This window comes from Dendrobates tinctorius, unplaced genomic scaffold, assembly GCF_039654945.1.
Source record: "Dendrobates tinctorius isolate UK_male_01 unplaced genomic scaffold, ASM3965494v1 ptg000151l, whole genome shotgun sequence".
Lineage (NCBI taxonomy): Eukaryota > Metazoa > Chordata > Amphibia > Anura > Dendrobatidae > Dendrobates > Dendrobates tinctorius.
Window position 1 is genome coordinate 24,108,617 of NW_027361818.1, and position 25,272 is coordinate 24,133,888.

The 25,272-nt window shown below is 43.4% G+C and overlaps 2 protein-coding genes across 2 annotated transcripts in view; one reads left to right on the forward strand and one right to left on the reverse strand.

Moving 5' to 3' along the window:
* Positions 1 to 20,619: 20,619 nt before the first annotated feature.
* On the forward strand, positions 20,620 to 21,540 carry LOC141050082 (olfactory receptor 11L1-like). Its single transcript, XM_073546910.1, has one exon. It carries the CDS (start codon positions 20,782 to 20,784, stop codon positions 21,538 to 21,540), a length of 759 nt encoding a protein of 252 aa, XP_073403011.1. The 5' UTR covers positions 20,620 to 20,781.
* A 1,366-nt stretch (positions 21,541 to 22,906) lies between these two features.
* The window catches only part of LOC141050083 (olfactory receptor 6N1-like), a 62,348-nt gene continuing 59,982 nt past the window's right edge, over positions 22,907 to 25,272 (reverse strand). Inside the window, exon 3 of the mRNA XM_073546911.1 lies at positions 22,907 to 22,953. Within this exon, the coding sequence (XP_073403012.1) occupies positions 22,907 to 22,953 (47 nt within the window). The remainder of the gene's footprint in view (positions 22,954 to 25,272) is intronic.

Consider the following 25,272-nt stretch of genomic DNA (forward strand, 5'->3'; position numbering starts at 1 on the left):
TATTGGGAGGGGGAAGGCCTCCTGTGTGTTTGGCTCCAGAACGAGCCTGAGCACATGAGTACAGGACACTGCCCCAGCCTGTGTGCCCACAGGCCTGACCGAGTAGAGCCCTGCTATGGACAATGTTACTTTATTTTGACTGATCTAAAGGCTGTTTATTTTTTGTTTGTACTTCTTGGTTTATGAAGCACTACAATGACAGGAACTTTTAAAGGAATGAGCCACCTGGTTTTCTTCCGGTCGCACCCAAGTGAGTAAAACCCTACAACGCATTGTCATTTGTGGCAGTTATGTGTACCTGGCTGCAGACGTAACGCAAATTTTTTTTTTTTCATTTTTTATGCTTCTAAATGTGAAAAAGCTTGCTATATTACATGTTGTCATTTTGTGTTGGTGATATGAACCTGTCTGCAGACCTAATGCGCTTTAAAAAAAATTATATTTTTTTTACTGTTACCAAATGTGAAACAGCATGTTGTATCCCACATTGTAATTTTTTGGCCGTGATATGAAACTGTCTGCAGAAGTAGTGCGCATTAAAAAAAATATAATGCCATATCCCATGATGTCATGGTGTGGTGGTGATATGAATTTGTCTGCAGACCTAATGTGCGTTATAAAATGATAATTATTTCGTTTTGCTGAATGTGATACACCCCACCATATCCCACATTGTCATTCTGTGGCTGCGATATGAACCTGTCTGCAGACCTAATGCGCTTTAAAAAAAATTATATTTTTTTTACTGTTACCAAATGTGAAACAGCATGTTGTATCCCACATTGTAATTTTTTGGCCGTGATATGAAACTGTCTGCAGAAGTAGTGCGCATTAAAAAAAATATAATGCCATATCCCATGATGTCATGGTGTGGTGGTGATATGAATTTGTCTGCAGACCTAATGTGCGTTATAAAATGATAATTATTTCGTTTTGCTGAATGTGATACACCCCACCATATCCCACATTGTCATTCTGTGGCTGCGATATGAACCTGTCTGCAGACCTATGGTGCTTTAAAAATATACTTATCTAATTTTTTCTTTTGCTGAATGTCATGCAGCCCAATGTATCCCACGTTGTCATTTTGTGGCGGTCATATGAACCTGTCTGCTAACCTAATGAGCATTAAAAAAAATATAATTTTTTCTGTTGCTGAATGTGATACAGTCCGCCATATCACACGTTGTAATTTTATAGCGGTGATATGACGCTGTCTGCAGATCTCAAAAACATTAACCCCTTCCCATCCTGTGACGCCATGTAGGCATCATGAAAGTCGGTGCCAAACCGACCTGCAATGCCTATGTGGCGTCATGGGGAGATTGGGTTCCTGCGGGTCAGGTGACCGGGGTCAATAAAAGGTCACCCGATCAGCAGGTACAGGAAGAATTGTACTTCACCCCAGGTGGGGTGGCTTTGCACACCCCATGGCTACGATCGCTCTGATTGGCTGCTGAAAGTGAAACAGCCAATCAGAGCAATTGTAATAATTCGCCAATGAAACTTGTTGAAATATTACAATCCAGCCATGGATGATGCTGTAATATCTTCGGCCATGGCTGGAGACTGAGATATGACCCTCCCACCAACTGACGGGGTGATCTGCCCCCGCCACCAACTGATGATGGCGGTCTGCTGCCATCAGTATTTGATCCTCTCCCCTCTTCTCCTCTCTGCTCCTCGCCTTCCGATTCCCCCTTCCCCCGGTACCTCCCGAGTCCCGTTACCTCCCAGTGGTGTCCATCCGTCTTTTCCCATGGCTGCTGCTATCTTCCAAAATGGCGGGCACATGCGCAGTGCACCGGCAGGCTCATTCATTCATTCCAGGTACATTTTGATCACTGTGATAGACCCTATCACAGTGATCAAAATAAAAAAAGGAAATAAACCCCCTCTATATCACCCCCATAGATAGGGAAAATATTGAAATAAAAACAATATATTCATTTTTATTTTTCTATTAGGGTTAGAGTTTGAATTAGGGTTAGGGTTGGGATTAGGGTTAGGGTTGGAATTAGGGTTAGGGATGGAATTAGGGTTGGGGTTGGAATTAGGGTTAGGGTTGGAATTAGAGTTAGGGTTGGAATTAGGGTTAAGATTAGGGATAGGGGTGTGTTGGGGTTAGTGTGGGGATTAGGGTTAGACTTGTGGTTAGGGTTATGGTTAAGGTTAGGGTTGTGTTGGGGTTAGTGTTGTGGTTAGGGTTAGGAGTGTGTTGGGGTTTGGGTTGAGTTAGAATTGTGGGGTTAGGCACATCAGGGGGTATACAAACGCGACTTGGCGCCACCATTGATTCCAGCCAATTTTGGGTTCAAAAAGTCAAACAGTGCTCCCTCCCTTCCGAGCCTTGACGTGTGCCCAAACAGTGGTTTACCCCAACATTTGGGGTGTCAGCATACTCAGGAAAAATAGCACAACAACTTTGAGGGTCTAATTTCTCCTGCTACCCTTGGGAAAATAAAAAATAGCGGGCTAATAAATGATTTTTGTGTAAAAAAAAATAATTTTTTATTTTCATGGCTCTACGTTATAAACTTCTGTAATGCACTTGGGGGATCAAAGTGCTGATTACACATCTAGATAAGTTCCTTGGGAGGTCTAGTTTCCAAAATGGGGTCACTTGTGGGAGGTTTCTACTGTTTAAGCACATCAGAGGCTCTGCAAACTTAACATGATGCCTACAGACCATTCCATCAAAGTCGACATTTCAAAATGTCACTACATCCTTTCTGAGCCCCAACGTATGCCCAAACAGTGCCCCCCCCACATATGGGGTACCAGCATACTCAGGGCAAACTGGACAACAACTTTTGGGGTCCAAAAATTATGGGCTAAAAAATTATTTTTTGACGGCTCTGCGTTATAAACTTCTGCGAAGCACTTGGGGGCTCAAAGTACTCACCACAAATCTAGATAAGCTCTTTGGGGGGTCTAGTTTCCAAAATGGGGTCACTTGTGGGGGAGCTCCATGGTTTAGGCACACAGGCTCTTCACACGCGACATGGCGTCCGCTAACGATTGTAGCTAATTTTCCATTCAAAAAGTCAAATGGCGCTCTTTCCCTTCCAAACCATGCCGTGCGCCCAAACCGTGGTTTATGACAACATATGAGGTATCGGTGTACTCAGGAGAAACTGCCCAACAAATTTTAGGATCCATTTTATCCTGTTGCCCATGTGAAATTGAAAAAGTTGAGGCTAAAACAAAATTTTTACTGATCAATTTATGAAGCACCTGGGGGTCCAAAGTGCTCATTATGTATCTAGATAAGTTCCTTAGGGGGTCTAGTTTCCAAAATGGGGTCATATGTGGGGCAGCTCCAAAGTTTAGGCACCCAGGGACTCTCCAAATGCAACATGGTGTCCGCTAACGATTGGAGCTAATTTTCCATTCAAAAAGTCAAATGGTGCTCCTTCCCTTTCGAGCCCTGCTGTACGTCCAAACAGTGATTCTCTCCAACATACAGTATGGGGTTTCAGCGTACTCAGGACAAATTGGACAACAACTTTTGGGGTCCACTTTCTCCTTTTGCCCTTGGGAAAATAAAAAAAAATTAGTTCTAAAATATCATTTTTGTGACTAAAAAGTGAAATGTTCATATTTTCCTTCCATGTTGCTTCTGTTGCTGTGAAACACCTGAAGGGTTAATAAACTTCTTGAATGTGGTTTTGATCAGCATGAGGGGTGCAGTTTTTAGACTGGTGTCACTTTTGGGTATTTTCAGCCATATAGGCCCTTCAAACTGACTTCAAATGTGAGGTGGTCCCTAAAAAAGATGGTTTTGTAAATTTTGTTGTAAAAATGAGAAATCGCTGGTCAACTTTTAACTCTTATAACTTCCTAACAAAAAAATTTGTTTCCAAAATTGTGCTGATGTAAAGTAGACATGTGGAAAATGATATTTACTAACTATTTTGTGTCACATAACTCTCTGGTTTAACAGAATAAAAATTCAAAATTTGAAAACTGCAAAATTTAAACTTTTTTTGCCAAATTTCCGATTTTTTTCACAAATAAACGCAAAAATTATGGACCTAAGTTTATCACTAACATGAAGCCCAAATTGTCACGAAAAAACAATCTCCGAATCCGTTGAAGCATTCCTGAGTTATAACCTCATAAAGGGACTGGTCAGAATTGCAAAAAATGGCCAGGTCATTAAGGTCGAAATAGGCTGGGACATGAAGGGGTTAAATATATTTTTTCTGTTGATAAACAACCTTTTCTTTCACTGGCATTAAAACTGTTCTGTGTGCAAAGCTGCACATTAAAATTAATATTTTTTTTTTTTTTTGCAAAAGTGATTCAGCAGCCCAGATTTGAGTTTGAAATTGTTTTTGACCTATCTATACATATATAAAACTGAATGTATGTATGTATGTATGTATCATCAACCAATCACGAAGCACCTTTCATTTCTTCAGAGCTGTTCAAAAGATGCTGAGCTGGGATTGGTTGCTATGAACAACAGTTTTCCTTGCAACCAATCATTAAGCATCTCTAATTTTACGAGAGCTGGTTAAAAGAAGCTGAGCTGTGATTTGTTGCTATGAGCAAGTTTTCCCACTTGACAACACCTCAGTAGACACTGACATGGTGGGAGAAATCTAGCATCCCTGGGAGCACAAGCTCCCAGCCATTGTCTGCCCCCCTGAAAGGAGCAAAGAGAACATGACAGAAATGAATCCCCCCTCCCCTGCCCATATGCCCATCACACATCCTCCATCCTATAGGCACATCTTCCTTCTAAAAGGGATCATTGGTCTGGAAGTCAGAGCAAATCCATCCAGGGCTTTGGTTTTGACCCCAGGCCTCTGATAAAGGGATCCCTGGTATGGAAGTTAGGGCCATTCCACTCAGCTTTGTGGTTCTGACCACAGGGTCTCTTAAAGGGATCATTGATATGGAAGTTAGGGCAAATCCACTCTGCGCTTTGGTCCTTACTCCAAGCTCTCTTAAAGGGATCTCCTGCAAGGAAATTAGAGCAAATCCCTCAGCGCTTTGATTCTGACCCCAGGGTTCTATTAAAGGGATCATTGGTATGCAAGTCAGGGAAAATCCACTCAGTGCTCTGGTTCTGACCCAAGGCCCCTCTTAAAGGGATCATTGGTATGGAAGTGAGGGCAAATCCACTCTGCACTTTGGTACTCACCCCAGGCCTCTCTTAAAGGGATCTCCGGTATGGAAGTGAGGGCAAATCCACTCTGTGCTTTGGTACTGACCTCAGGCCTCTCTTAAAGGGATCTCCATTATGGAAGTTAGGGTAAATCCTTCAACGCTCTGATTCTCACCTCAGGCTTCTATTAAAGGGATCATTGGTATGGAAGTCAGGGCAAATCCACTCAGCGCTCTGGTTCTGACGCCAGACCTCTCTTAAAGGGATCCCCGGTATGGAAGTTAGGACCATTCCACTCAGCGCTCTGGTTCTGACCCCAGGCTGGTGGGACGATGTGGGATATTAGGGGTAGTAGTCCGGTGGCTCTGGCTGATGGGATGATGTGGAATATTAAGGGTAGTAGTCCGGTGGCTCTGGCTGACGGGATGATGTGGGATATTAGTGGTAGTAGTCCGGTGGCTCTGGCTGATGGGATGATGTGGGATATTAGGGGTAGTAGTCCGGTGGCTCTGGCTGACGGGATGATGTGGGATATTAGTGGTAGTAGTCCGGTGGCTCTGGCTGATGGGATGATGTGGAATATTAAGTGTAGTAGTCCGGTGGCTCTGGCTGATGGGATGATGTGGGATATTAGGGGGAGTTGTCTGGTGGCTCTGGCTGACGGGATGATGTGGGATATTAGGGGTAGTAGTCCGGTGGCTCTGGCTGACGGGATGATGTGGGATATTAGGGGGAGTTGTCTGGTGGCTCTGGCTGACGGGATGATGTGGGATATTAGGGGTAGTAGTCCGGTGGCTCTGGCTGACGGGATGATGTGGGATATTAGGGGTAGTAGTCCGGTGGCTCTGGCTGATGGGATGATGTGGGATATTAGGTGGAGTTGTCCGGTGGCTCTGGCTGATGGGATGATGTGGGATATTATAGTGAATGTGACTATGCAGAGTGGGCGGGGCTCTTCACTCAGCTTTATATATATATATATATATAGATATAATCATTATAATTTGTTATAACTAACCGTAATTAGTTACTATGCCCAGGCAGCGCCGGGCTCTTCAGCTAGGCTTCTATATTAAAAAGATCTTTGGCATCCAATTTCTCATGGACATCTTTTATGCCGAGTTTGAGACGTGCATCTGTTATACCTATCTTCTGACGAGCATCAAACGCTTTCTGGTAATTGGTGTTGGGTAAATGAGCAATCGTCGTAGGATGGATCCTGGATCTCGTACCTCCCATAGCCACCCTATTATTGATCCTATTTACCGATCACATTCCTGCCGTTTATCACGGTCCTTTTCCTGTTCAGTTCATGCAATGAGATGTTGGCCATATTTCTTCAAGAAACTTGCATTTTGCCAGCAGCAACTGTAGGAAAGAGGGCGTTCTATTGCCACAGACAATCTTCTAGATTATACCCGTCTCATTCATGCTAAAAATATTTTTTTATGTTAATAATGTGATAAAGAAGGGGAGATCTCAGTCTGAAATTGTTTTCAGCCTATCTTCTAGATTATTTGCATTCTTGTCATCAAATTTCTCACTGCCATGTTTTATGCCTGGTTTCAGATGGACATCTGTTACACCTATCTTCTGATGAGCATCAAACGCACTCTGGTAGTTGGTGCTAGGTAAATGAGTAGTCGTTGCAGACTGGATACTGGATCTCGAACCTCCCTGTTATTGATCCTGTTGTCCGATCCCATTCCCGCCATTGTCATGGCCCTTTTCCTGATCAGTTTATGTATCGACACGTCTGTCATATTTCTGCAGCAAACCTGCAACTTTCCAGCAGCAAATGTAGGAAATTGGATGTTCAATTGCAGTGGACAATCTTCTAGATTATACAGGCCTCATCCACACTTAAAATATTTTTTTTTTGACATTACTAACATGAATCAGAAGGGGAGATCTCAGTTTGAAATTGTTTTGAGCATCTAGTGTATGTTATACAGGTCTCATCGACAGGCCAAAACAAATTCTTCTGCCACAAATGTAATACATCTCACTTTGAAATAGTTTGTAGCGTCTAGTTTATGTTATAGGCCTCATCAACAGGCCCGAAAATGTTTTCTGTTACTAACGTAATACAGTACTGAACATCTCCCGTACAAATTGTTTGGAACATGTAGTCAATATTATACAGGCCTCATCCACAGTAAAAGAGCACAAAAAAAAAACCTGGCTACTAATGTCACACAGTAGGGGACATTACACTTTGAAAATTTTTGGAGCAGATCTTCTTTGTCATACCGTCCTCATTCACACTGAAACAATTCTTTCTTATGTGTGTAACTTGATTCATCACCTTCTAATTTTGTGCTGCTGAAATTCAGCTGTGTGCAGAGGTTGTGCAGAGTAAAAAATCTAATTTTTAGTTGATGATAGTGTGTTCCTAGCACACTCTCTGAGCAACATGATGGAAGAAAGTGAGATCATGGTGGAAGGGGAATTAGGCGTGGTATTGAAATGTATGTGGAGTAGATGTTAATGTTTCTAGCAGTCGTGAATCGATAATGGGACGTCCTATCCAAAGACAACTTACAACTCCTGTTGCTGGATGTTGCAGTTTTTAATGTGCTGTATGGTTCTAGCATAAATGCCATTTCTGATATCTTTAGTGGGACTTATGTGCCTGCTGTTGCTGCTGCTGCTGGAGATGTTAACACTAATTTGTGGAAATAAGAACAGTCCTTGTTGGGTGTCCATCTGCTGGATTAGCTGTAGTGAAAGACGTGTGGGTCTCTTTTATAATATTTCTACTGTGATAAAATTGATGCCACTTTCTTGGTGTCTGCTACTAATTTTTTTTTGTAAATGTGAACACTCCGGGTTGGGTGTCCATCTGCTGGGTTGGGTGTAGTGAAAGGCCTGTCGGTCCCTACTAGACTATTTCTTCTGTGGTGAAATTGATGTCACTTTGTTGGTGTCTGCAAATAAGTTTTTTGTAAATGTGTAGATTCTGCATTGGGTTTCCTTCATGTGTGTTGCCAGTAACAGTAGACCTCCGATAGCGGCAGTCCTCTACTGTCCATATATTTTTCTGACAATTGTAATCTACAAAACTGATATGTGTGCAACCTGAGTGTGGCTAAGAATCACTTTCAAATTTTTTGGGGGCTTTATCACTTATAAAGCGCCAGTAATTCAACATTCGCTCTACAGACATTTACAGAAACTACTGGCACTGTCACCATTGGGACTCCCAATCTAAATTTACTATCTGTATGTCTTTGTACTAGGAGTAAACCCTCGCAAACACTGGTAGGACATACAAACCTCTGCAAGACTGCTAATGTTTTTGCATTGACAACTGAACTTTTCTGTGGTTGGAAGGTTATTACTGTGATGCAAACTATGTGCCTCAATACTGTGTTGGGAAAAACCACTATCAAGATTGTCTTTCAGCATGTTTTGATACTGCACAATGGGCGCGTTCCTTTCCAAGGTGGGAAACAACTGGCAAAATTTACTTTTGTATTGTGGATAGAACACACTGGCAACTCAGTAGTCAGCACCAGTGATGAGCGAGTTTACTTGTTGCTTGGGTTTTCCTGAGCATGCTCTGCTGTCCTCCAAGTATTTTGGCATGCTCAGAGATTTAATTTCTGTCAACGCAGCTGCTTAATTTGTGACTGCTGGGCAGCCTGAATATATGTGAGGATTCCCTAACAAACAGGCATTCCTCACATGTATTCAGCCTGTCCAGCAGGCACAGATCATGCAGCTGCATCGACCCCATTCCCAAAAATGAGAAAATCAGAAATGTAATCAATCTATCTTATCTATCTCCGGCTAATGTATAAGTTACATAACACTTTTACTTTACTTTATAAAGTTTAAGTGAACACAAAACCCCTAAATAATTTCTCTCTGGGTGTACTCTCGGTAGACTGTTGTGCTGCAGAGCGCTCTCTATAGACCTCCGGGGTCTGTACAATGAGAGCATAAATGATCCTGCTCTCTTCACACTGTACTTCTCAGGATATCACTTCACCTGATATGAACATGAACTTCTCTGTCAAAGAACATTCACAAAGTCTCCCGTCCACTCTCGGGGTGAGGTATTCCTCAGTTTTTCTGCTTTTCCCTTCTAGAAAATTCCAGTTATTTTTCCATCATCATACACTAAATAGGAAAGTTGAACTAATTCCACCGATCTCAATGACATATGATCTTCATGGCTTTTAATACAGCAACCAATCTTCTGTTAGCTATTTCTTCCTCTAAAATCATGCTGGAACATGAATATTTTTTATGTAAGCACATAAAAAAAGTTTTTTCTTTGTACATTTTTTTAAACTATTGAATTATTGTTAACCGTAGATGAATTGATAGATGTAACCGGTGAGGGAAGAATGTTCTTTTAGTAACATCACCTTATTGACCTTCAGAAGACTTTTCATTTGGCAACATGATTCTCCAGGTCAGTACCCAAAAAAAAAGCTGAACCTTGTAAAAAAAAGTAGGTTTCTTTGCTATTTTTCTGTTAATCGCGGTTTTGCATTTTGAGTTGTACTTTTTATTGGTATTTTGGAGAACATGTTGTTTTATCACTTTGTATTGCATTTTTGGAGTAGGTGAGGCAACACAAGGAACGTCAATTCCGCAATTTTAACTTTCTTTTTTCTTTACATTATTTACTGTTTTAAATCATAAATGTGTTAATTATTCTTTTCTTAGTGTTTCACTTTAGAGGTGAAATTGGGGGGTGGATTAAAGATTAAAACTTTTATGCACTTTTTTCATATTGCTTTCAATTTACTTTTAGTCTCTCTAAATACTGCAATACTTCAAATCTGCAGAAGAAAGCACAAATAATGATCTTCTGGAATTCCCGGCCACAAGTAGGTTCCCAGTAGCAGCATATTGGCAGCGAGTGTGGTCTTCAGTAAAGGCCCCGTCACACACAGCGAGATCGCTAGCGAGATCGCTGATGCTGTGATGCATCAGCGATCTCGCTGTGTGTGACACACATCAGTGACCGGCCCCCCCGCCGGGTATCGCTGACAATGCAGCAATGTCCTGGGTCGGTTTTTGATCATTAGTCTCTCACTGGCCAGCACGCATCGCTGCGGGTGGAAGCGGGAGCCAACGATCAGCGAGCTCCCAGCGCTGTAAGTAGATGCTGGGAGCTGGTGTCTAAGGCTAGTTTCACACTAGCGTTTTGGTGCGTAGCGACGGCCTGCGCACTGCCGCCGCTAAGCTCTGCCCCCTGCAACGCCCCGCCGGTAGCTCCGCCCATCGGCGCATGACGCTGCATGCGCCCTGCGTCCCCTATCTTTATCACAGGGGGCACAGGCCGTGCGCAGTATGCGTTTGGCGGCGCATGCGTCCTTTTGACGGTGCGCCGACCTGCGCCAAACGCAACCTGCTGCAATTTGGTTGCGTCGGCGCACCGTCAAAAAGGCGCATGCGCCGCCAAACGCATACTGTGCACGGCCTGCGTCCCCTGTGATAAAGATAGAGGACGCAGCGTCATGCGCCGGTGGGCGGAGCAACCGGAAGGGGTGCGGCAGGGGGCGGGGCTTAGCGGCGGCCGTGCGCAGGCCGTCGCTGCGCACCAAAACGCTAGTGTGAAACTAGCCTAAGGTAAATATCGATAACTAAGCACAAGCTGTCACTTAGTTACCCGTTGTGTACCTTTGATACCTGCGTGCTGGCGCTGGGAGCTGGTATTTTAGGTACACAGCGGGTAACTAAGCGTGCGCGTCACTTAGTTGCCCGCTGTGTACCTTAGATATCTGCGTGCTCGCGCAGGAAGCTGGTAACCAAGGTACACAGCGGGTAGCTAAGTGACACGCGCACTTAGTTACCCGCTGTGTACCTAAGGGCCCTGTCACACATAGCTATCTCGCTAGTGAGATCGCTGCTGAGTCACAAGTTTTGTGACACAACAGCGATCTCACCAGCAAGATCGCTGTGTGTGACAGCGATCAGCGACCGGCCGATCGATGCAAGAAACCTCTGGACATTTTTTTTGTCGCTGATCTCCCGCTGGCCAGCATGCATCGCTGTGTGTGACAGGCGGGAGACCAGCGATCAGCTGGTAACTAGTGTACACATCGGGTATCCAAGGGACGCGCATCCCTTGGATACCCAATGTGTACGTTAGTTACCAGCGAGTTACAGGTGCCACCGCCGCCTCACGCTGGGGACCAGGAGCCCGTGGAGTGTGTACCTTAAGTTTGCTGCCGCCGCACGCTGGGGACCAGAAGGCAGCAGGACGCTGCCAGGAGAGGAAGGGGATGCAGGCGCGCCCTCTGCTGGTGGAGGACTGGAACAGCAGGCACACTTGTCCTCTGCTCCCGGGCTCACTCCTCACCTCGCGTCGGCGTGCTGATTGCTGGTTATGCTGTCTGTGTGACAGCTCACCAGCGATCACATAGCGACTTACCAGCGATCCTGACACGTTGATATCGTTGTCGCGATCGCTGGTAAGTCGCTATGTGTGACTCCACCTTAAGATAACCAGCTCCCAGCACCAACATGCAGGTATCGAAGGTACACAGCGGGTAACTAAGTGACGCGCAAGCTTAGTTACCCGATCTTTACCTTGGATACCAGCGTCCTCGCTGGTCCTGATCACTGGTGAGTCTGCCTGTTTGGCAGCTCACCAGCGATCATGTAACAAGGCACCAGCGATCCTGACAAGGTCGTATCGTTGTCGGGATCGCTGGTGAATTGTTTAGTGTGACGGGGCCTTAAGAAATCCATGGACATCCAATGATCTTATCATGGGGGAGAGAGGTGGTAAACACTGGAATTAAAGACTCAGCACGATTTTTTGTTTTCAAAGATTGAGGGAGTCATTACGTGTTTAAACAGTTTCTTGTGATAGAGGCATACTGTATGTCAGCTGTATGACACAGCCAGCACTTGCACTGGTGAAGCTGCATACACTACACCCTTCATAGGACGTACTATTACATACCGGTTAATGTATTAATCATAGTAAAATAAGGGCAGAACAAGGCTTTGTGACACCTAAAATATGGGGAAAATTACTTTTATTTTTATTGACAAAGTTTCTTCAAAAATTCAATGTTGACCAAGAAGACCCTTAAAGTTCAAGCCTTCTGAAATTCAACCTGGCATGCTGCATATCAGCTGTTGGGTGAAATCCTGGCTGATGATCATACCTAATCAGTGCTTGTAGCTTATCATAATTTCTGGGAGGGTTTTCGTCTACTTTCTTTTTGAGAATTTACCATATATTAGGCTACTTTCACACATCAGGTTTTCGGCGTCATGCGCGATCCGGCGTCGTCCCGGAATGCCGGATCCGGCAAATGTTTTGTAAAACCTGATGTGCCGGATCCGGTTTTCTGCCGGATCCGTCTTGTTCTTGACAGACAAAACCGGATCCGTCTCATCCGGTTCATCCGTTTTTCTCTCCGTTTTTCGACGGATTTCGCCGGATCTGGTTTTTAAAATTGACCCTTGTGGCCTTCCGAACGGGATTGGCTACTGGAAAACTATATATAGCATGTTCCTACAGCCCTTCTTTGACAGGTTGTAGAGGAGAAAGTGCAGGTTGGAGAGAAGAGCAAGTTACTGGCGAAGATGGATGTTGTCATTGGAAATATTACCACTAGAAGTTCTGTGACGGTTTCAGTAATGAGGGACAATTTTGCACTATACTTTATGTCACCTCAAGGCAGAGTACACTGGCAGGATGACAGAGTGTGAAAGATTTGTGCCCTAACCAAACTTGTGTACCTTCTGGACCAACAGTATATACCTTTGCCAACCAAAGTTGGCTATCTTGTCATGGTCTTACTATTTTTAGCTTTAGGCCACAGGTGTGTACCTGGTTGTGTTTTATGCAAAGTATTTCACCTTTTAACAAAAGTTGTGTACATTGTTAGGAAATCACCAACAATAAACACAACTTTTCAGGTGAAATACTTTGCTTCAAACACAACCAGGAACACAACTGTGGCAAAAAGCTAAAATTTACCCACAGTTATACCTGGTTTTGAATACCTTTTTACCTTTTAAATACCCTGTATTTAACCTTTTTTTTAAACATATTTCGCCGCAGAAAGAAATGACAGACAACCAGTGTAAACAATAATTTAACTTTTATTTAAAATATTTTTTTTTGTGTAAACTGTTTTTAAAGTTAAAAAAACTTTTTTAATAAAGGTTTGAAACCAACCAAATGGGCATTTTTATTACAAAGAAAACATTATAACTCGGTGTAGTGTGGGGTGGAAATACTGCTGGAGGGGCTGCGGGACACTTCGACAATGGGAGTGTGGAGAGAGGACTGGGATCGTGGTGGGGAAGGAACAGTTAGAGGTGATGGTGTGGAAAAAGCTACAGAATGGGTGGACATGTGGGAGGCAGAAGAGGTGGTGGGCGGTGGAGTGGAGGGTTGGGCAGGGACTGTAGGAGCAGATGATGTTGATGGAAAGTTGTATGGGGAAGGAGTTTGGTACGGGGAAGGAGTTTGGTACGGGGAAGGAGTTTGGTACGGGGCAGGTTGCTGGAAGTGGGGAGATGTCTGGTACTGGGGAGGTTGCTGGTACTGGGAAGGTTGCTGGTACTGGTGAGGTTGCTGGTATGTAATAGGAGGGGGAGGATGGAAAGTGGCTGGAGGGGGTGCAGATGTAATAGGAGGGGGAGGATGGAAAGTGGCTGGAGGGGGTGCAGATGTAATAGGAGGGGGAGGATGGAAAGTGGCTGGAGGGGGTGCAGGTGGAGGAACTACAGTGGTGGGAGGTGGAGGTTGGGAGGTAACCTGCTGTAGAGCACCGTGGCACGAATGCATTACATGCATCTGCTGGGTAGGAGATAGTGTTGCCATGCGCTCCACAACAGACCTGAAAAAGGTGTGGTTTGGCGAAGATCTTGCTTCTGAATGCATGGTTTGCAGAAGTGTCTTCACCTCCAGAATGCTGGAGTTGATCTGCTGAAAGCCTGCGGAGATTTGCTCTGACAAGACTTTTAGACAGTTCTGGAAAGATGCATTCAGATGCAAGAACTCTGGCGCATAACTCTTTTCCTGACCCCTCTGCCGCTGCCGCCCAGTACCTGCAGGTGTACTAGAGGTGGCAGGGGCAGAAGGGTGGGGTAAAGGGAAAGCGATCTCCTCACCAGCAGCTTCATGTAATGTAGGCGGCCACGATGCTCCTGTGCTGGTGGATGGGACAGATGGGTCGAATGTGTGGGAAGGCTGGGAAGGTGCAGATGTACCGGGGCGGTCGAAGTGTCCCTCGGTGCCGGTCTCCTCAGGGATCGCCTCAGAAGGGTCCAATCGTGCAGGCTCCCGAGTGCTGCTCACCGTGCTGTGGAATAAAGAGAAAAAAAAACAATTAAAATACTGACATGGTATGGCCCTGGCTGAAAAAAAAAGTTACATCTAACATTTTTTTTCACATGTGGTGTGTAATATTTACCTTCTAGTGACCATTGTTTCCCGGAGGAACGACAGGGCTTGTGCGTACTTGTACTTGCTCCTGCGTCCTCCAGATCCACTCGGGGCCCGCATCTCTTTATTGAACTCCTTCTTGAAACGATCCCTCACAGACCGCCACCGATTCACAATTCTGTTCCCTGAAACGAGAAAGGAGTGGTTAGTATACAACATCAGTGTTTCCCAAACTCCAGTCCTCATGGTCCCCAGGGGTCATGTTTTCAGGATTTCCATAGTAAATAGAAATCCTGAACACATGATCCGTGGGGACCACGAGGACTGGAGTTCGGGAAACACTGGTTTACATCAAGCAACCGGTACTGTATATACTTACGCTCTTTAATCTGGGCCCGAACATCGAGGTCCTCCCAGCGGCCCACAAGGAGCGAACAGATTTCCTCCCAGAGTCGTCGGGTAACGATAAGGTCAGCGTGGCGGCGGTCAGCCATATTCCAGAGCGGCTCCCTTTCTCTGACGAGATCGATGAGGTGGTCCACATCGAGTCCTCCATCCTCACCGTCAGAGTCGGGAGCACGCTGTGAAGGCTGTTAAAGAAAAAGACAAAAATAACATAATTAGCCTCCACAAAAGAAATGAAATAAAAAGTGCAAAAAAACAAAGCAAAAATATTTATACTTACACGCTGGTGACCGCCGCGTTACTGTCGCCGACGACCCTGGGAGGCACTGCGAGGACCTCTTGGCCGAGCACCAGATTGGGAAGACTAGAGAAGAAAACAAAAAATGTTATGTCTTTGGATGTAGGCATTTGTTTGCTGTGTGTGGTCTGCAGAACATTGTTTTCTATGTGTTGTGTGTAGTGTGATGTTGTGTTTCTGCGTTTGATGCAAAAAACTTACCAATTGTGAGCCCACTCCAGGTGTCTGTCCACCCCTTCCTTCTTCTTCTGGGAGCTCCTCTTCATCTTGTGAATCCTGTTTTGAAATAAAAGGCAATGAATAGACATATATTACAGAGATGATGGATTTTGGAAATAAAAACTTACCGTCAAACGCTGACGATGCGAGGGAGGGCTCCCAGAAGATGATGTGCTGTCTTCCTGGTGGCCACACTCCATGCCTGTGGGTGGTGTTCCAGCTGCTGCCATTGCTGCTGCTGCTGCATCTATTGGGCGGCTGTTGAATAAAGAGAAACAAAGGGCAAATGAATATCTTGATATTCAATAGCCCTAGTTTGGAGGAATGGGGGATTTGATAATTACCGTCTCTCATCTGCTGCTGGCCTCCCCTCCTCAGCATGTTCCATTTGCTGCTCCATTTGGGGTGGTGGTGGTGCGGATGGTGCTGCAGTGGTCTCCTGCCTTCTCCTGCTGCGCTTGGTTGCTTTCTTGGGTGGCATGTTGGGTGTGGCTGTGGGTCCCACTGTCTTGCTTTTATATATGTCTTGTGGGCAGAGCTACTGAGCATGCTCAGACCAAAAAAAACGGATCCGGCCACCGGATCCGGCTTTCGCCGGATCAGGCGCATTGTGGCGCTCATAGGCTTTCATTGTGTGAAAAAGACGGACGCGCCGGATCCGGCGTGTCCGGCTTTTTCGCCGGAGACAAAAAACGTTACAGTAGCCGTTTTTTCCAGACGCCGGATCGCGACACATTGCCGGATCCGGCAAAAACCGGATGAAACGCAAGGCCATCCGGCGCCAACCGGCGCAAATGCAAGTCAATGGGGGGGAAACCGGATCCGGCATTGCATTTCGCCGGATCCGGTTTCTGTCAAAAGCGCCGGATCGCGCCTGACAGCGAAAACCTGATGTGTGAAAGAGGCCTTATAAAAGAAATTGTGATCTGGGAAATCTCCTGGTCATTGACTCAAAATTGCAATATTTTGTTCGCCGAAACATTTTATCACTTTTGTCGTTTGACATGGTCTCCATCATGCAGGAAAAATATTGTTCATCATTACGTTGCACCTGGACTATTGGGACAAGTTACTGTTGGAGGGTGTTTAGATATCATTCTTGATCCATGGCAGTGTTCTTAGGCAAAATTCTTGAGTGAGCCCCATTTCTTGGATGAAAAGCCATTACATATGAATGATCTCATGATGCTTTACTGATGACAAACACAGGACTTATGGTAGTGTTCATTTTATCTTCCATAGACTATAATTCTTCCAGATGTCCCAACCAGTCTGAAAAGGACTTCATCAGAAAAAATTAACTTTACCTCAGACTTCTGCAATTTTGCTCTCCGATCCCCATACTTCTTACAGAATGTCCGTCTTTCCTTGATGTCTTTTTCCAGAGAGAAGAGACTTCGTTGTTGCCCTTTCTGAAACTAGATCAGCTCTAAAATCCTTTGCTTCTCTGTGTGTAGATGCATTGACACCTGTCTGCTGCTTTCCTTGGCCCATTTCTTACTGATGTTGAACTGGTTCTGTAGCAGAGCCCAATTTAGGAGAAAGTTCTAGTACATATTGAACTTCTCGGGTGTCCTGAAGCCTTCTTCACAGCAATTGAACCACTCTCCTTGAAGTTCTTGATGTTCCGATAAATAGTTGGTTTAGGGACAATCTTACAAACAGCAATGCCTTTGCCTATAAAGCTCTTTTGATGAAAAGCTATAATGACTGCAAATATGTACTTGCAGTAACCATAGTCAACAGAAGAAGACATTGAATTCAAGCATTAGCTCCCTTTTAACCCCTTTCCGACATTGGGTGTAATAGAACGCTTTGTTGGACACTCTATCTTTGATGTGGGCTCCAGCGGTGAGCCCACATCTTTCCTGGCACGTCAGCTGTTTTGAACAGCTGACATGGGCCCAGAACAAGAGCGGCTGGAATCGCGATCCATCCGCTAATATTAACCTTTCAAGTGCCGCTGTCTAACTATGACAGCTGCATTTAACATGCGCTTCCGGCAATCACGTCAGAAATCTGCCCATCGGTGACCCCCATCAAGTGATTGCAGGTCACCGTTGGGTTGGCATGACAACTAAAGGTCTCCTGCAGACCTCTATAGTTGTCACTGCTGGCTTCCTATGAGCACCGCTTGGTGGTCAGTGCTCATAGCAAGTGAGTAAGTCTGCTACATACAGGCGATCCCTCGGAGACTATTGAAGAATGCCAAAATTTAAAAAAAAAAGTTTAAAAAATGAAAAAAAAAATATATATATAAAAGTTCAAATCACCCCCTTTACGCACCATTCAAAATAAAGCAATGAAAAGATCAAACATACACATATTTGGTATCACTGCATTCAGAATTGCCTGATCGATCCAATAAAAAGGATTACGCTTTTTTGATTGCCACGACATTGCAATAACGGGCGATTAAAGATCATATGTGCATTAAAATGATATGATCAAATAGTCAGCTCGGCACGCAAAAAAAAGCCCTCCCCCAACCCGAGATAACGAGAAATTGAGCCGTTATGAGTATTGGAAAATAGCGCTTTTATTTAAGTTTTGATTTCTTTTCACGACTCAAAAAAAAACCTAGACATGTTTGGTGTCTATGAACTTGTAATGACCTGGAGAATCATAATGGCAGGTCAGTTGTAGCAATTAGTGAACATAGTGAAAAATCAAAGTAAAAAGCAACTGTGAGATTGCACATTTTTTTGCAATTTCATCGCACTTTGAATTTTTTCCCATTTTCTAGTACATGATGTTTTAAAACATATCGTCACTTAAAAAACAAGCACTCATGTGGCTATATTGACTGAAAAATAAAAAAGTTATCGCTCTGGGAAGAAGGGGAAAAAAATGAAACCACATAAACGAAAATACCTCCAGTCAAGAAGGGGTTAAAGCAAGAAGTCTGCAATTCAATCAGCGTGTCAGAGCATTATCAGATGCCTTATCCTTGTTAAATGGGTTGTCCATTACTAGCACCCCCCCTTCTCACGCTGAATATTTTCCCCATTAATGTAAAAACACCTGTACGCACCTCGCTGCCGGTGCCGTTCCAGCAGTGTTGGCACTCGTGTTACCGGGGCTCACGTGAGATTATGAGCCCTGCGTACAATCAGCTCTTGATTTGCAGTCCTCACCTTCAGACATATAACTAACCAGCAGGAGGTGAGAGCTACGGATGGCCGCTCACTTCTGTTGATACATGTGAAAGCGGGACAGTGACAGCAGTGCCGATCGGGCCCAGGGTTCACATCTCATAACAACCTCACATGAGAAAATCGCTGACATTACTGTATGTCAGGGGGAATTTGTGGTAGGACTGAAAATCAATAAGTATTTTTTTTAAATGAAGCTTTCATTGCAAGGAATGACCAAACATTTTGTGTGCAATTTATTTCATTTTTTTTGTAATCCAGAGCCAATACAAATTGCCAATATAAAAGCTGAAGCAGCAAACTTTGTAAAAAAACTATTGCTTTGTTAGTGCAATATTTTGGGGGTCTTGACTGATTTATTGAGCTATTAGTTTTATTAGCTTTTTTTTATACACCTGATGAAGGCCCTTCTAAAGTAGAAACGTGCTCTGATTTTATAATAACTTTAATCCCTATTTAAACTTTTCATGCTTATTTAATTATCGCAAGCATGTACACATCTTTAGCACTCATGTTTTTTAAGTGAATTTAATTAGACAAATACAATGTGTCATCACCATTCTGGACATCACCCGAAGGAGTGGTTCACATTTGACATCAGTTTGGGGATTCATTCCACAAGATGGGAGCACTATTTAGATTCAGCACAAAATGTCTGCTGTGCTCACTGCCTCAGCTTTCATACAAGTTCCCATAGTTCCTTCTTATTTGCTGCAATATACCATGTAATGGAATAAACCTACAAATAAGCAGGAGGAACACAAAGAAAAAACACAGTATGACAAATGTGCAAAATTACTCGGCTATAAAAAATATATATAACAGTAGATAGCAAGTGCTAGCAAAAAGATGATAACAAATACAGGGTATTTAGCTGATATGTTTTTTGCAAAAAATGTATACTAAGCCACTCCTCCACGTCATGGTATACCCTTCAGAGCAGTCCTAACCAATGTATTTAAAACCTGATCATGTGAACAATACCTATATGAGCAGGATTCAGAAAGGCGCTGCCCGATGTGGGCACGCTGTGCAAGACGGCTCTTTTTAATCAAATAATCAGGAGGGTATAGGCCAAATAATCAAAAAAGGCAAATCTTTATCAAATAACATTCATAGTAAAAAAAATAGGGAAAAAGGTGAGCACAATGAATATACTCCACTAAGGCAGCCCACACATGACCCGATACTGTTAATTCTGTGACTGAAATAATCATACAAAATAGAGTAGTAATTTACCTCTAAAGCAAGTTAAATTGAAACACAAAGAGACGACACAAAGTCCATAAAGTGAAAAATGTGCTACTACCCCCTCCCACCAAAAAAATGTCAAGACTAGAGCCGGTCTAGTGGTCAATAAGAAACTGTTAGAGCTGTAACATGAAGAATGTCAGAAACTAATTAAATGGTCTCCTGCAAAGAACGGTCTGACAGACTGATACAGTAAGGTAAAGGTAAATCCAGGTATCGAGGGTAACCATCCTGGAATGTCTCCTTGTATTTCCACCCAAGTTTCTCCCTCACATGCTTACCCTTGATAAGTGACTCTGCAACAATTTACCTTTTTGTGTCCTGTCTATGAAAATTCCTTATAAGTTAAACAGAATTTGATTGGCATTATATTGATTTCCTCATCTCTAATATTTATACTGGTTCTATCAATTATGTTTCTTTTATATAGTTCTTCACATGGTTATCTTTAGGTTCTGTCGTGTCTATGGTTCTATCATGCTGATTTACGTCTGTGATATCCGTTTACTGAATGTCTCGTTATCACATTTTTGTGGTTCCAACCTCTTTGCATCAGTATCCGATGGTGCTAGTAATCTATTTACATACAGTGCTTTTCTTCATATTTTGACTGTATATCTGTGGAACGTTTTTCGACTCATGATTCCTCGATCTCTTCAGTACTTTAGACTTCTAGTATAGTATTCTGAATTTGTTGAGTTGACTGAAATTAAAGTAATTGTCGTCTTGTTTTCATAAATTTATTTTGTGTATTATTGTTCATTTATTATTATGTTCATTATTTTAGGAGAAGAACCAGACATGGGTAACCGAGGTTCTACTTTTGGGATTCCAGAAGCTTCAAGTTTTTCGATTAGTTTTTTTCCTCTTTCTGGTTTTGATCTACAGTTTGACAATATGTGGAAACCTCTTGATCATCACTCTTGTGTCCTTCTCCAAGATCCTTCAAACTCCCATGTATTTCTTTCTTATGCAGCTCTCCATATCAGACCTCCTGCTTACCACAACCATTGTCCCCAACATGTTATACATCATCCTCAATAAACAGCAAGTCATGAGCTTTGTAAACTGCTTAATCCAGTTTTATTTCTTTGGCGTCTCAGAATGCTCTGAATGTCTCCATCTAACTGTAATGTCCTATGACCGATACTTGGCCATTTGTTCTCCATTGCGTTACTCTACTGCAATGAACCCTGTTTTTTGTCTCAATCTTGTTTCATGTTCTTGGATTCTGAGCTTGTTTGTAATGTGGATGGAAGTGATAACCATCAGCATGTTGCGGTTTTGTGGATTTAACATTATTGGCCATTTTTTTTGTGATCTATTTCCTCTTCTAGAACTTTCTTGTTCAAATACTTTGATGGTTCAGGTAGAAATTATTTTGCTTAGTATCCCAGTACTTGTTTTACCATTTGCTTTCATTATAGCGACTTATATTTTCATTATTTCTTCTATCTTAAAGATTTCTCCTATCAATGATAGACAAAAAGTTTTCTCCACTTGTAGCTCCCACCTGACTGTGGTCTCTCTCTTTTATGGGACATTGTTCAGCTCTTACGTTCTCCCAACCAGAGGTCAATCAGTAAATGTGAATAAGGTCACCGCGCTGCTGTACACGGTGATTACTCCTTTAATTAATCCCATCATTTACAGCTTAAGGAATAAAGAGATGAAGGCTGCATTAGACAAGTTTTTGTCACAATTTATATGTTAGTTGAATTCTGGTATAAAGATAAAAAAATGATGGCATCTATGATGAACTTTATCCTTTTGATAATTCATTTATAATACACTAGAATATAAATTAATGATACAAGTTAATTTAATGAAATACAGAAAAAGGTAATAAAGCCTCAGTTTCTACTAGCTAAACACTGCAAAATAATAAACATTTCACTCTAAATAATAAAAAACTATGTGTTAAACTTTCTTGTCAAATTCAAATAAATGGTTAATATTGTGATTTTTAAGTTTCTTCTATACAGTACTGTTTCATTCAAAATTCTGGAAGACTGTCACATACAAAGGTGGCGCATGTGGTTCATAGACCCTCGGTGCCATGGGGTCGACCTTGCCTAGGAGGGGCACAGCTAAGTGGCTACCTGATGCTTGCTGGAGCTCTTGATTGTGGAGTGAGGCTTGACATGCAGGTTACCACCAGGTTACACCCGTAGGCAGTTTCCGTTACTGCTACTGCAGACCCCAGGGGTCAGGTTCACAGACACGAACTTGACTCGGGCTCTTTTCAGACTACTCCTCTGGCAGGATGTATACTAATAAAGAGTCACAAACAGGCTTGGATTTGGAGACTAACATAACAGTCCAAACAACATGAAGTACTGGGAAAGGTACATGTTCAGACACACAGGTCTGGGAATTGGTCTGGGAATTGGTTTAGGTTCCGCCAGAGTGGCTGCATAGTTGAGGGACTGGCCGCAAAAGGACCAGAGTTTAGGGCTCAGGACCTGGCCTCTCAAGGACCAGGGATTCAGTTTAAGGACTGGCCGCACAAGGTTCAGTGGTTTGGGTTCAGGACCTGGCCGCACATTGACCAGGGATTTAGGTTCAGGATAGGCCGCACAAGGTTCAGTTGTTCGGCTTCAGGACCTGGCCGCACATTGACCAGGGATTTAGGTTCAGGATAGGCCGCACAAAGTTCAGTGGTTCGGGTTCAGGACCTGGCCGCACATTGACAAGGGATTTAGGTTCAGGATAGGCCGCACAAGGTTCAGTGGTTCGGGTTCAGGACCTGGCAGCACATTGACCAGGGTTTTGGGTTCAGATCCTGGCTGCACATGGACTAGTGATTTTGATTCAGGATTGGCCACACAAAATTCAGTGGTTTGGGTTCAGGACCTGGCCGCACAGTGACCAGGGGTTGGGTTCAGGGCCTGGCCGCACAAGGACAAGGGGTTCAGGGAAAGACTGTATGGGAAATAACACAAAGGAACAAACTACCAAAATTGCACCAAAAACAGATTGGCAATTAATTCATAATGTCACAAAAGAGCCGAAAATAACTAAAGAACTGCAGGACTTGCCTCAATTAAGGTCAACTCATACGAATCTACAATCAAAATTTAATGGGCAATAATTGAACAGTTACAAGGCACAAACCACTGATGACCTAAAAGAACACAAAGATTCATTTCAAGAGATGATGGAATGCTTTGAAATTCCCATTTAACAGGTTACCTTTATTTTACATTAAATTCACAATGAATAAATTTGCGGTGAATCACAATCCTGCAAAGACGCCAACTTCTCTGAAAAGTTGTGTGTAAATTCTGAGGTCTCCTAGGACTATATCCAACTCCTTTTATGCTCTTTAACGCAAACACAAACTTCACAATGTCGTAATGTCAACATAGAAAAAAAATAGCAACCAGTAGTGTCCAAAATATTACGGGCTGGCGGAACGCACCAAATAATAATAAGATGGTAATAAGGTGCGTTCGCAGCCTGGGGTCTACTGTGCAGAGATGTTAACTACAGCTCGGTAATGGCGGACACTAAATGGCGGTATCACACTGAACACACGTGGGTTAAACGCCACCCAGTGTGTAGTAGCAGCGGGATCTGTTGCTTCACAGAGCCACGCCACCGCGTAACACAGATGCCGTACCCTGTTGACTGTTACAGGGCACGGCTGAGTCAGCGCTAGTGTTCGGTCACTAGACTCTGCCCCAAGGAAACAAGGAAGTCTCTAGACCCAGTAAGCGCACGGTGCTGCACCTGCGAAAGCCGCTAATAGACACTGGATACTGTAGAGTGCAGACCAAGTGCACAGTGATGTACAGGCAAAGTCACTACTTAGTGCTGAAGCTAGGCCCTGACTCCTACCTGCAATCAGCCTAGGCACTAACTGGCAAGGCTGATCAACACATGCGTACCAAGTGTAGGGATTTTATAATGAGTCAGTCACCAGAGACATTCATTCATACGTGCATACAACACTCACTCCACATGGTCTATATTAGTGCGCGGCTGTGCGATCCTTTTACAACCGAAGCCTTCCAGGACCTTGCTGATGGCCGAATCCGAGCTGCTTGAGGACCTGAGCATGTAACCTCCGACCTCCAATGAGAGGTCGTCTCACGGGCATGCTCAGATGAGGAAAAGCAGGACTTATTCCCAGGAGCGTCTGTTCGCCGCTGACTAATGCTGGATGCTGTAGTTGAACCTGGGGCATCAGCAGCAACCAGATGCATAGCATTAGCCTGACCAAGACGCTGGAACCGACATCTCTGCTGAGCAGGAACCTCTGCGGCTGAAGAAGAATGGGAGATTGCAGAAGACATGGCTTCAGATTCACACCTGTGCAGCGGCCGGAGCTTGACGCCCAACAACAGCCCAATTAGTAACACAGTTCATTGGAGATATTAATGTTTTTTAAAATAGAAAAATGATTTATAAATGATCCATGTTTTGATCAAGAAAACCGCACTTTGCTGAACAGTGCATGAACCTGGTGCGACTGAGATGTATGATGGTCCATATATTCCATTCGCTTACCAGAGGCAAATGATTCAAATTGTGGCCTGCATTTGATGATGGTTCTTCTGGAGTAAACAGATTTTCAGCCTTGATATGGGTATTTTATTCCTTTAAACTGCTGTTTCTTTTGTCATTGCCACGTTTTCTTTTACCATACATTTTATACAACAATATAAGTAACTTTTAACAATCTTTATAACCATAATTATGTAGTAAGAAATTCTAGGTACCTAGGTACATGTATCATCATTCTGCAGAATATGAGCTGCATTCAGTTGTTAAATTGGGCTAGTAGCCAAGTGTGTAAAAACAGACAAGAAATGTTAAATGTCTATATTATTTTTCGATTTTTAAGGAAAATAACCCCTCCCAAAAAATGACAAAATAAATAATGCCGTTCAGTGGAGTGTTGTATTGGTGTAGTGTTAGGATGTAAAATTTAAAAACAAGGAAAAACTTATCCAACACAAGACCATCAGGGAGATTGCATATGTGTTTGTCCATTATTAATGAATACAGTTTGTAGATTCAAATTGAGATAAAGAATGACTTATACAAAAAGTTGTACTTTGGTCTCATGTGACCAACAGTGCTACCACGGTTGCCACTGTGACTGGGATATATATAAACACCCTTCTCACCCCACTGGGGGTGGTCTTTGTTGTCCTTTCTCATTCTTGGGTACTCAACCAGAGGCCTGGGAGTTTGAGGGTTCTTCTCAGGTCCTTAGTTGTTCCCATTATTGCTCTTTTCTGGACAGAGAGCTCAGATGTTGCTTCTGGGATCTGTTGTAGCCATTCTTCCAACTTAGGGGTCACTGCTCCAAGTGCTTCTATCACCACTGGAATCACTGTTGCCTTCACCTTCCACATCTTCTCCAGTTCTCCTTTGAGGCCCTGGTATTTCTCCAGCTTCTCATATTCCTTCTTTCTGATGTTGCTGTTACTTG